Source organism: the organism of the source record quoted next (assembly GCF_019968955.1).
Source record: "MAG: Porospora cf. gigantea A chromosome Unknown PgA_NODE_776_length_11181_cov_340.306, whole genome shotgun sequence".
In the NCBI taxonomy this organism is placed as follows: domain Eukaryota; phylum Apicomplexa; class Conoidasida; order Eugregarinorida; family Porosporidae; genus Porospora; species Porospora cf. gigantea A.
Window position 1 is genome coordinate 1 of NW_027151895.1, and position 11181 is coordinate 11181.

Consider the following 11181-nt stretch of genomic DNA (forward strand, 5'->3'; position numbering starts at 1 on the left):
TGTGCCGTTCGGAGAACAAGATTTCAGCTGCGATCTTCGTGTTGAACGAGATCATTCGTAAGAAAGACCGCTGCCTGATGTTCGTCGCCACGCGCCACCACGTTGACTTCTTCACTCTGCTCTGCAAGAAGCTGCGCATAAAGTGCGGCGGGTGCTACGGCTCTATGGACCAGGAGGCTCGGGAATTTCAACTGATGCGGTTCAAGCAGCGGCGGGTGAAGGTGATGGTCGTTACCGACGTTGCGGCTCGTGGGCTTGACATTGACGACCTGGAGGTGGTTCTCAACTACGACTTCCCCACGTCCCACAGAATTCTCGTTCATCGAGCCGGGCGCACAGCTCGGTTGGAGCGCGCCGGTCTTTGCATCTCTCTCATCACAGAAAACGACTTACCGTATGCTGTGGAGCAACTTCTGCACGTGGGTCGACCCGCGTCGATGGCCGAGATCACATTTGACAAGCCCGATAAGTTCTACACTGGTGAGGAAGGCGTGACGGTGCTTGGGTCTGTAGGTGACACCGGAATTGAGCAGGAAATGGTTGACGTTGCGATGAAATTTGATGACATCAGCACGTCTTACAAGTCCGTCCTGAATTCCTACAAGCTCTACGACAGAACTCGACCAGCACCCAGCAAGGCGAGCATCCGAAAGGCACGGCAGTTCACGAAAGAGGCTGGGGGCTTTCAGAAGATGATGGAAGTGATACACCCGTATATTCGCGCTAGAGTTCTGCGAGCAGCTGCGAGGTCCACTCCAGAGGATCTGGAGAGGAAGTCGCATTATCTGGCTTCCATTGAGGCCTACCGACCTAACTTCGATGACCCCAAACTCACCAAGCAGAGCGCGCGCGTACTCTCCACCGTTTCGACCCAAGCGATGAGGCACCGAAAGTTTTCCACCAACCTGCAGGAGTATAGTCTTAAGAGGCGCGACCCGAATCGATCCACCATTTGTGGCCTGTCCATCAGCAGGTCAGCCCTCGAAGGATTGGCAAGCAAGCCGCGCCGCAAGAGCGAGCCCGAGTGGGCACAGCCAGGACCCGTAGATGTCGGCGACGATCCCTTACTGGATGCATTTTCGGACAACGACATGACTGATGAGGCTGGAAACGTCGTTACTGTCTCTAAGGGAGCTGGATCGCTCATGTGCAGCGGGGTTACTGTAATCGCCGACGACGACAACGAAATGCGGCAGCAGAGGCATGTCATGCGCTGGAATGCCAAAAACAAGAAGTACCAAATGGTACTCTTGGATGAGGACGGCCAAGTAGTAAAAGGTCGCAAGAATGAGGCCGGACAGATCGTGAAAAGCGAGGTCTCAAAGAAGGGTCTCTACAAGAAGTGGATGGGACAGTCTAGGCTATCGATTCAAAAGACTGGTGAAAGGGAGAACAAATACGCTGCCAACACTGCGCAAGCCAGTAAGTGCATTCTGATTCCGTTGGCTCATTTTTCCCAGAACCAGGTGATGAGGAGTATGACCAGCTCCGACCCAGCCTGCTGGGCAAGAAGCCGCTCCAAAAGGTGCGTGGCCGGTTTATGTCGAATGGGAAGGTCTTGAGACGGCATTACGAGTCTACGGTGAAGCCCGAGAAGCAGGCAGACTCGGGAGACGAAATCGAACCACTGCCGCTCTCACAGTTGACAAGGAACCAATCCTTGGTGGAGAAGATTGAAAAGGGGCTTCCTCTATCCGCAAAAGAGACGAAGCATAGGACGAGATTGATGGGAAGGCAGGCCGACAGTAAGAAGTCAACACGTGGAGAGAGTGATTTCGTTCCCAACACAAGAAAGCGTAAGAAATCCCAGCCTAGCAAGAAGAAGTCACATTCGAAACGGCGAAAGACCTGATTAAGTTTGTGTAGTGCCTGCTGTGTGCGTTGAGAGTGCGCACCTAAAGATTTTCGCAGAGAAATTCTCGGGATGAATTCGAAACACGAAGTCCTTAACGTGTCTCTTGACAGGCCAGCCAGACTGGTTGTGGCCCCTGTGGGATTCGCAGCGCCTGGTGACGACCTGATCAGGCAGGCAGGCGCTGGCGTTCCTGCCGCTCGCACGCCGATGGAGTCGGGAGGCGCTTGTTGCCCCTGTCCTCCGAGTGCACCTGCAGGCGTCGCAACCGCCGTAGCGCTTGACGGTCGAGCTGCTCTGGACATCACCGCCCATGGCTACGTCGCCATTACGCCAGAAGGACGTGACTTTTCTGCAACCTCGTCCATGATGCCGTCTGAGGCCATTGCTGCATTGTCCGCCGCGCAGGCTGACTCCTCACTCCGAGGAGTGAGTGGAGTAAGTGGAGTGAGTGGCGTGAGTGGAGTGAGTGGTTCCCCCGCTGGTGGGCCTTCTACAAGACCGGCGGGCTCCGCCCCCACTGCTCCAGGTGCTTCCTCCACGCATTCGGAGTTGCAAGCCGAGCTGGAACAAGCTGAGCGCGCCTTCTATGAGCTGAGCGAGGATCTGGCTCCAGATGGTCAACACGTGGCCATGACGGCATACGGTGCTGTCCCTCTGCCGACAGACATACGCAAAGGGATTCCTGAGTCGTTCATGACGCAACCGATAATCCAAGAGCGGGATATATTCGTCACCAAGGAGGAAACTCACGAGAGAGTCGTGGAGCATGACTTCACCGAGTTTGATCACAAGTTCCTGGAGGTTCCTCAGAGGGTGAACGTGGAGCGCATGGTCTTCCATTCGGAGCGTCGGGAAATAGTCATTCCTCGCTACCTGTACAGGGCCGTCATCGAGGAAAAGGTGATAGAGATTCCGCAGGGAATCCGCTATGTGGAGGTGCCGATCGAGGTCCCCATGCAGTTCCCGCCGAAGATTCTGCCGCTTCCTAAAAAGCATATCGTGGAGCGCGTGATCCATCAGACCAAACCCGTCATCCAAGAGAAGATTGTGCAAGTTGATGAGCCCATCATCAAACGGGTGGCCAAGGTCACCTTGAAGGAGATTCCGTATATCGTACCGAGATACGTGGAGAAGACGGTGGAGGTGCCGTACACAGCTGACATGGCGAACATCCCGGCGCCCAGGGGAGCCATTCCGACCATTATCCCTGCCAGTCCGCCAGTCAGCGCACAAGAGATGGTCGAAGGAACCCCTGTCGTCGCTGCGGAATTGCCGTCAGCGGCACAAATGCGAGCTCGCGCACCTTTCAGTCCGTCCGCCACCTCCGGCCCCGATGCAACAACTGATCAGCCCTTTCAAGATGGAGCCGCGACTGCCCCAGCCGGCTCCTTTGGCTCACGCTCCTCTGGTTCCCCTGACAAGAGTCAGATCCTCACGACATACGATCCGGCGGATCCTTCTCCCGCGGCCTCAGCGACGTCTGCATTGCCGCCCGGAACAATTCATCCCGCGTCCGCCCCTCTTCGTGAGGTGCCCGTTGTGGCCAATGACGTGCTACATCTGCCCCCGACCTGCGAGCCACAGACCGTCTTCGTTACTCCTGGAATCAAGGAGATTAAGGTCCCCTATGAAGCTCGCATTGCCGTACAAGTAGGTACATTCTAGTATGATACTTTTCCGCATCTAACCATATATCCCATTTCAGGTCGTGCAAGGCCGAGAGTTGCCACGAGGAGCCCCAGTCGCCCAGGAAGGACACCGATTCATGCACCCAACTACCAGCGCTTACGAGGCCTACCGTACAGCCCTCGCTGACTGCGGCCTCAGCCGACCTACTGTCGATTCGATATTGGCGAGTGGTCGTAATGTCGCTGCTGCTCGGGCTCCTGATGGTTCTGTAACTGTGGCGGTGCCTGGACAAAAAGTCAAGGTGTTCCAGGCCGGAACTCCCGAGAGCTACATAAAGGAATATGTGCAGTCGTGCCCAGAGAGCAGCAACGGCAACGTCCCGACGAAGGTGTACGCGACCAGCATGGACCCGATCTTGGCTCAGGGGAATCCGGAGCTGGGCACGGTGGTGTTCCGACCCCAGAGGCAGCACACTGAGATTCTTACCCAGCACGGAGTCAGGAGCCTTAGCGAGTTCAATTCGCTTCCGTCAGAGGCGGTGTGCTGCGGACTGGGTGGCAGAGACAACAACAGCTTGCTGCCGCCCTTCCCGCCGGTCCCTTACGTTCCGCTGACGTTCGATGGGACTCTAGACCAGGCCGCGCAGCAGCGGTACGAGGAAGAGTATCTGAACAAGGGTCGAGCGCCGCCGGTGTCGAAGATCAACTGGCCTAATGAGGTGTGAGTGCCGCTATCTATGAGTGTTAAAACTGTCAACAGCAATATTCACGAAGAGAAGAACACCGCCAACCAGATGGTGGGCTCGGTAGCAGATGTGCTGTCAACTCGATGCTTGACTTTGGGAGGAATGTCGATACTGTCGCCCGACTTCAAATCTACCACCTTATCTTCGAATCGCATGCGTGCTTCGCCTGCCAATACCATCACCCACTCGCGCTCGCTTTGGTTGTACCAGAAACCTGCAGGGGACGCCTGACCATGTGACACGATCCGCTCTACTCTGGCAGAGCCCGACTCGACTAAAACCTCGGTAACCTCTTTTGACCGATCACTTGGTAACGAATGCAAGAGGTTCATTACAGAATTTCCGCTTTGATGTATTATCTGCAAACAATTCTGCCCTCTTCTGGGTTCTTCACAGCGTGTGTCAGTCATGAGAGACACACTGTGTCTGTGTGAAGATGGCTGGATTCGAGTGAACCACACATTTTGGAGGCTTACAATGGACCGGGTTGAAATTCGTTGAATGTTTAGCATACTTACCTTGTCGATGATTCGATTTGCTCTAGCATATTTCGGGTCCTCTGCGGAGCAGCGCATTGCACTAAGCGGTCTGTAATGCAGAGTGGGCTCACACATGTGGGACCCATTGGCGTAGTTTTTATCGAAAGGCCCTCGGTTCGCCGTGAGGCCAACGAAACTGGTTAGCCTTTCCCCGCCTCGCAAATTCCCACATAAATTGTCTTCATGAGCAGTCTGATCTGTCAATTGCTTTTTATACTGCTAAAATCTTCTCAGCCTTCCAATGTGCGTCGCGCGAGTCGACGCACCGCTTTCTTATACTCTTCTGGACACTCTTTCATCTGTTTCGCGGCGTCGACATTGGCCGGCGAGTCCAAATTGGGGTCCGAAAGTATAGAAAGAACTGATAGGAGAATCGATTCGACTCCATGAATGGGTCTCCAGCGCTCCATTGCGGATTCCTGTTGATTGAAAACGTCCTCGCCTGGAGGGTGAAGAATAGAGATGCACACGCGTCCATCAGGATAGATATTTGGGTGCCACATGTCTTGCTCGAATTTCATAGTAGGGGGCTGATTGGGGAAATCTTCAGGGAAAAGAAGAGTCGCTGTGAAGTAACCGGCTTCGTAAAGAGTGCCCTGAGGGCCCTGAATACAGCTCTTGGCAATTATTCACCGGAAATCCTATCCGCCAACGCAGGAGGTCTTCATTGTCCAGTCCCACGCTGAACAGGCTGCTCTCTTCGTCCTGAAGCTCTGCAAAACCGTCAGAGAGGAGCACGTTGGGTTAGCGACCTACCCTGCATTTGCTTGCGCAGAATCTTCCTCGCTAGCGCTGCATTCGACATTTTGTTGAATTAGGGCAATATCGTTCACGGATACCCTATTTTAGAGCTCATTGTGCTCATCGTCAGCATCCTCGAAGTCATAACCGTCAGGCCGCACATGCATATGTTCTTGAAGAGTCCAGTGTTGTTCGCTGCTCTGACCGAACCAGGATCCTTTCTTCTCTGCCGACAAATACGTGTCGAAGTGGCTTGCTGCGACAACTCGACCAGTAGAGCTCGTAAGCAGCTTCCCTGTCTTGACGTTTTCTAGCTTAACAGGCGAGGATTCCGTGAGGAATTTTCCAGCACAATCAAGTCTGAAAACTCCGTTAGCAGTGGGGGCCGAGACGCCTGCCAAGCCCCCTCCAGCACGTGTAGGGCTTTGACGGCCTGTGTACTCGATAAACAGTCTGTCGATTCGCGCGCTCTCTAGGGTGACTAGATCTCCACAACGTACCCTATGACCGACGTTACGGGTGGGCTTCGTCTTGGTGGAGGTCGAGATCTCTCCAGCGTCTTGGTAGGGCTTCACAAGGAATTCCCCGCCTGCATCTAGATCCTTCGTTTGTTGACCGCAGAGCAGCATCGACTGAAAGAGCTCGTTACCGCTTTGGACTTGGACATTGGGGTTGTGGTATAGAGCGCAACCTGCGGCAGCGTTGAGTACCCGAGCTGAGGACCCGTAATGGATCTCAGCTAGAGCATGAAAGATTAGAAATGACCAAAGCAGCATATTTTGCCTTTTGTTGGAACTAGGGGTTAGCTCATATAGGTTAATCGAAAGATTGGAAACGAAGCAAAACATCTACAACGACGCCTTGATTTTGGCAGCGACCTTCTCAGGTGTGAAACCGAAGTGCTCCCAAAGCACATTCTTGCTGGCGCTGGCGCCAAACGCAGGCATGACAGTCGAGGCATCGCGGTCGTAGAACATGTCCACGCCGAACCCGCTGGAAGCCTCCACGTAGGCTTTCTTGAGGCAACCAGCAGAGGGGATGACAGATTCTTGATACTGCTTCGACTGCTCCAGGAACAGCTGCCAACAGGGCATGCTCACGACGCGGACGCTGTAGCCTTCGGCTTCAAGGACCTTTTTCGCCTTGACAGCAATTGTGACTTCAGTTCCAGACGCTCCAATGAGCAGTTTCTTCTCAGCGTGCAGGTCCCAGTCACACGCAACATAGGCGCCTTTTCTGGTGTTTTCAATGCTAGAATTGGGGATGTGGTCCACAGCTCCTCGAGACAAACAAGCGACCACAGGCGTGGTCTTGGATGTGGCCCATACGGCGTACATCCCGCTGACTTCGTTGCCGTCCGCAGGCCGCATACAGTACAGGTTAGGAGTGGCTCTAAGCAGCGGGAGCACCTCCACAGGTTGGTGAGTGGGTCCATCCTCGCCCAACTCGATAGAGTCGTGGGAGGCGATGCAAAGCACCGGCCATCTGCTCAGGGCGGCGAGCCGAATGGCACCCCACGCGTAGGTGACAAAGTTGAGGAAGGTGGCTCCGAAAGGACGTAGGCCGCCAAAGGCCAGCATACCGTTGGCCACAGCCATCATACCATGTTCACGCACGCCGAACCGGATGTATTTCCCCCCGAAATTCTCTGTAGAAAAATCGGCGGTATGGCTGAGTTCCGTCATGTTGGACTTCGTCAAATCGGCGGAGCCGCCCACAATTTCCGGCATCACGGCGGCAACCGCGTTAAGCACCTTACCGGAAAGGTTGCGGGTTGCGTCGACCTTGTCCTCGGAGGTGTATACGGGTAGGGACTTGACGAAATCGCAAGGAAGATCTCCCTTGAAGCGTCTGAGGATCTCGCTTGCCTCGCTAGGGAATGCAGCAGAGTACTCAGCGAAAAGAGTATCCCACTCTTGTCTTACCTCGGAATTCCTCTGCTTCACCTCAGCGTAGAAGTCGTAAACCGTGCTGGGAACCTGCAGGATGTCGTCGCCATCCAATCCGAATTGCTTGCGGTAGGCGAGAATGTCATCCATCTTCAACGGAGAACCATGTACCGCAGCCGTACCCTGTTTCCCACAACCAAACCCAATGGTGGTTCTGATGATGACAATCGTAGGCTTGTCAACAGTCTTCGACGCCTGGACAGCTTTGGATATGGCATCCAAGTCGGTGTCCCCGCGCTCCACGCGTAGTACGTTCCAGCCATAAGCTTCATATCGCATGGCAACATCCTCGGTGAAAGCCAACTCAGTGGATCCGTCGATTTGGATTCCATTCGCATCGTACAACACGCATAGGTTGTTGAGCTTCCATGTCCCAGCAAGGGAGGAGGCCTCCGAGGCAACACCCTCCTGCAGGCAGCCATCTCCAACTACGACGTACACACGAGAGTCGAAAATTGGAAAGGCGGGTTTGTTAAACGTGGCAGCCATGTGCTTCTGAGCAGCGGCCAAGCCTACGGCCATGGAGATCCCTTGCCCCAGAGGACCGGTTGTTACTTCCACACCAGGGGTGGCGAAATTCTCAGGATGACCTGGGCATTTGGAGCCGATCTTACGGAAGCTGCGAAGGTCATCAAGGGACAACTGATTGTGGCTAAGATGCAACATGGTGTACAGGAGCGCACAGCCATGGCCGTTGGACAGGACGAACCGATCTCTGTTCATCCACTCAACGTCGCTGGGATCGAACCGCATTTCACGTCCGAATAGGCAGTGGGCCATAGGAGCGCATCCCATGGGAGCGCCGGGGTGTCCAGAGTTTGCAAGCGTCGGCAGCGCAGCGCCGAGGCATCTAATGGAGTCCACTACGAGAGTCTCAGACATTTTGGGGGTTTTCAACGAGTTCAGCGTATTTCGGTGATAACTACGTGGGGCTAAAATGTCATCATCGATGAAAGTACCACGATTGCCCAATCCAATTCTTACGCGGAAAAACCAAGTCCAGGTGGGCTCCATATGCGGGCGTCATTCAGACGCTGTTCGATGCGGTGGGTTCCAACAGATCGCTGCTTATCGGGACGCCAGGAGCCTTCTCTCATGGCAGTAACATTCATTTGTCAGAGTATGTGAAGCTCTGGGACGAGGTAAAGGCTTGTATCCCTCACGTTTTCTGCATAACCGTCAATGACGCTTACGTGGTGCAAGCCTGGCGTAAGGACATATCGCTACCCAAGGACCTTAGGCTTGTTTCAGACTGGTCCGCGATGCTGACTGAGGCCTTGGGAATGGCTATTGATGCCGACGAGTACCAGATGGGTATTCGGGCTAGACGCTTCGCCGTGCTCTCCGAAGGCACTCGTATTGTTTGGTGTGGCGTGGAAGACGACGCTCGGGCCGACGCCGTTCTGGACACAATGACCGACCTCGGTTGGAGGGCCGACATATCGACGAAGCAGTGCCCTGTGCGCAAAGGCACGCTGTATCCTTCTCTAGACAGTACATCCAATTATGGTTCTGCGGGCGCACTTGGAGCTCTCCCAGGGGAGCAAAGCGTTTCGAGGTGCTCGTCAGTACTTCCCAGTTTAGGGGAGGAGGAGGAGGAAGAATACAGCAGTGACACCATCGACTGGCGTACTAAGGGTCCACTACTGATTGATGAGCGTCAGGCGCGCGTGTCTGTGCCGGCGGAATCACCTCCACAGACCTTTGTGGGGCGAAACTCCCTGTCGAGCGAGGATGTATCTACGTTTGACAACATCCGAGCACACTTGAATGGAATGGAAGATGCTCTTACCTCAATCACAAACAAGGTTGAGCACCTAGAGTACGTTCCACTGACAAGTGAGGGCCGTCGAGGGTCAACCCCTCTGGCGGCCGACGACGACCTCGACCACTACATAGAGACCAACATTAGTCGTCTTCTCGACTTCGAAGACTCGCCTTGCGTTTCTTGATCTTTTTGATAATCTGCCAAACAGATCTGTTTATGGCCTTGCGGTCTTCGCTTCTGAGAACGACCTTGGTTTCGGATGCAGTCCCCTCAGACTGAGAGGTTGTTTCGGGTGGCATTTGCTGATTTGTTACAGAAAAAACAATCGACGCAGCCTAACAGCCTTCAGCATTCGTTTGATGCTCATTGCGTCCATACGGTCTGGGGGGTTTACCTTTCCAATGCGGGTTATGTCGACGCAGCGGATGGCCTCCAAATCATTAACGAGGCGCGCGAAGCGGAACACCAGGCACTGCTGGCATTGGCAACCTACGCTGGGCGGGCACTTCTGGAGGAAGTGGCAGAAGGCAGTCCAGGCGTCCATAGACGGCGACAGCTCCGCCAGAATGCGCAGCAGACCAGACAACTCAGAAGGGTCGGAGCAGCGCTCGCAGTAGTCACTTGCGCCTCCCACAATATGTTCACGAGCGTCGTCACTGACTGGACCCGACATGGGCAGACTGGACAACTGCATCATTGCGCGGAACTTAACACGTATGCGCCCAATGTGGCCAATGAACGCGTCAGCGGCGGGAACGGCAGACAGACCGGAGACGAAGAGATCCTGCACGGGGTCAGAGGGATAGCCATCATCCACCGCAATCAACAGGTCCAGGTTGTTATCTCGAACCGCAGCCAGCTCCTCTGCCAACAGGGGCTCGCAGTTCGGTAAGATCTTGTCGGACAGCCCCTGCAGGAATGATGATGACGCGACATTGAATCTCGACGTGGTGGAAATGGAGTCGAGGAGGGGTCCCAGCAGTGCTAGATGCGACCAGAAGTCACCAGAGGTTGCTGCGGAAAGAATGGTCTGTAACCCCTTGAAGGCAAGTTTGACTGACAGGGTGGCCCATGAGGCGGCCTCGCAGAGAGCCTCGAAACGTGTCATGTTCTCTCCGATGTCCGAATTCCTACCCATCCCTTCGAGAACGTGGAGGAAGGAAACAGCTAGTTTGGCGGGCATAGCTCGCAGTGCAGTGCGAACAGCAGACTGCTGCGCGCGAACAATGAAGCGCAGATAATTTCCAGAGAAGTGGTCCTCTAGAACGCGGATTAGATCAGCCTTCAACAAAGTAATCTGCATGTGGCTCACTTGGAAGGCATTGAGCGCTGATAATAGCCTGGAAAAGCCCAAAGGAAATAGAGACGGGCCAAATAGGAGGTGCTGTAGAGCCCGTTCAGCTACGTCGGACAGCAGCGTCAGGCCGACGGTGGAAGTCTCCAGCCATGGCAGGTTGTTCAATAAGCCAGGTGCACTGTCGATCTCTCTGTCAAACAACACGAATGTGAATGATACCGCAGCCGCCTCTTGTGGGTTGATCATGGTGCAGTCCTCCGACAGGACGCGGAACAGCAAGTGCCATGTGGAGTCTCGCAGAAGCCCTCGATCAGCTCTGACCACGCAGTGAACCACAGGGTCCACAGTACCTTGACTGTATAAAGTTTGTTGAATCGCCTGATTGATCGTTTGACGGAGCGCACTTTGGAAGTCCTGCAGAAAGCGCAAAAAAGTGCTCTTGGTGCTGAAACAGGGCACTGACGGAGTCAGGTGGACGGTGCAGACAGTTCGAGGCCTGGATGCGTCAAACAAGGATTCTCGTTTCTTAAAAGTAACACCCCGGGTGATGACCTCCGACGCCATGCCCTGCAGGAACTCAGCCAACTTCTGGGTTCCTTTGAGGTCACAGTAGGCAACTCCGCCCACATCAGAAAGAAGTTTGCAGACGCATGCGGAA

At 54.6% G+C, this 11181-nt stretch overlaps 8 protein-coding genes across 13 annotated transcripts; 3 read left to right on the plus strand and 5 right to left on the minus strand.

Moving 5' to 3' along the window:
* Window positions 1–27: 27 nt before the first annotated feature.
* KVP18_004128 (uncharacterized protein) lies at window positions 28–1852 on the plus strand (the record flags this gene model as incomplete). 2 transcript variants are annotated; one of them, XM_067956461.1, is made up of 2 exons in its annotated part: window positions 28–1422; window positions 1461–1852. In XM_067956461.1, coding segments are annotated over 2 exons (1787 nt in total), but the record flags the coding sequence as incomplete, so codon positions are not given. The 2 variants fall into 2 exon arrangements, with proteins under 2 accessions (XP_067806337.1, XP_067806336.1); XM_067956460.1 differs by having other exon boundaries at window positions 78–1422.
* Window positions 1853–1924: 72 nt separating this feature from the next.
* KVP18_004129 (uncharacterized protein) lies at window positions 1925–4208 on the plus strand (the record flags this gene model as incomplete). Of its 3 annotated transcripts, XM_067956462.1 has the most annotated exons (2): window positions 1925–3505; window positions 3561–4208. In XM_067956462.1, the coding sequence occupies 2 exons, from the start codon at window positions 1925–1927 to the stop codon at window positions 4206–4208; spliced, it is 2229 nt and encodes a 742-aa protein (XP_067806338.1). The 3 variants fall into 3 exon arrangements, with proteins under 3 accessions (XP_067806338.1, XP_067806340.1, XP_067806339.1); XM_067956464.1 differs by lacking the exon at window positions 3561–4208 and having other exon boundaries at window positions 1925–3520; XM_067956463.1 differs by lacking the exon at window positions 1925–3505 and having other exon boundaries at window positions 3621–4208.
* Window positions 4209–4249: 41 nt separating this feature from the next.
* KVP18_004134 (uncharacterized protein) lies at window positions 4250–4561 on the minus strand (the record flags this gene model as incomplete). Its single annotated transcript, XM_067956471.1, has 1 exon — window positions 4250–4561. The coding sequence occupies one exon, from the start codon at window positions 4559–4561 to the stop codon at window positions 4250–4252; it is 312 nt and encodes a 103-aa protein (XP_067806346.1).
* A 437-nt stretch (window positions 4562–4998) lies between these two features.
* On the minus strand, window positions 4999–5573 carry KVP18_004133 (uncharacterized protein; the record flags this gene model as incomplete). Its single annotated transcript, XM_067956470.1, has 3 exons — window positions 4999–5373; window positions 5402–5481; window positions 5525–5573. The coding sequence occupies 3 exons, from the start codon at window positions 5571–5573 to the stop codon at window positions 4999–5001; spliced, it is 504 nt and encodes a 167-aa protein (XP_067806345.1).
* Window positions 5574–5613: 40 nt separating this feature from the next.
* On the minus strand, window positions 5614–6357 carry KVP18_004135 (uncharacterized protein; the record flags this gene model as incomplete). Of its 2 annotated transcripts, none has more annotated exons than XM_067956473.1 (1): window positions 5614–6357. In XM_067956473.1, one exon carries the CDS (start codon window positions 6355–6357, stop codon window positions 5614–5616), a length of 744 nt encoding a protein of 247 aa, XP_067806348.1. The 2 variants fall into 2 exon arrangements, with proteins under 2 accessions (XP_067806348.1, XP_067806347.1); XM_067956472.1 differs by having other exon boundaries at window positions 5614–6285.
* On the minus strand, window positions 6358–8340 carry KVP18_004132 (uncharacterized protein; the record flags this gene model as incomplete). The annotated part of the gene is made up of 1 exon (XM_067956469.1): window positions 6358–8340. The coding sequence occupies one exon, from the start codon at window positions 8338–8340 to the stop codon at window positions 6358–6360; it is 1983 nt and encodes a 660-aa protein (XP_067806344.1).
* Window positions 8341–8395: 55 nt separating this feature from the next.
* KVP18_004130 (uncharacterized protein) lies at window positions 8396–9410 on the plus strand (the record flags this gene model as incomplete). 2 transcript variants are annotated; one of them, XM_067956465.1, is made up of 2 exons in its annotated part: window positions 8396–8461; window positions 8490–9410. In XM_067956465.1, the coding sequence occupies 2 exons, from the start codon at window positions 8396–8398 to the stop codon at window positions 9408–9410; spliced, it is 987 nt and encodes a 328-aa protein (XP_067806341.1). The 2 variants fall into 2 exon arrangements, with proteins under 2 accessions (XP_067806341.1, XP_067806342.1); XM_067956466.1 differs by lacking the exon at window positions 8396–8461 and having other exon boundaries at window positions 8721–9410.
* Window positions 9411–9536: 126 nt separating this feature from the next.
* Window positions 9537–11087, minus strand: KVP18_004131 (uncharacterized protein; the record flags this gene model as incomplete). The annotated part of the gene is made up of 1 exon (XM_067956467.1): window positions 9537–11087. One exon carries the CDS (start codon window positions 11085–11087, stop codon window positions 9537–9539), a length of 1551 nt encoding a protein of 516 aa, XP_067806343.1.
* Between the last annotated feature and the right edge of the window lie 94 nt (window positions 11088–11181).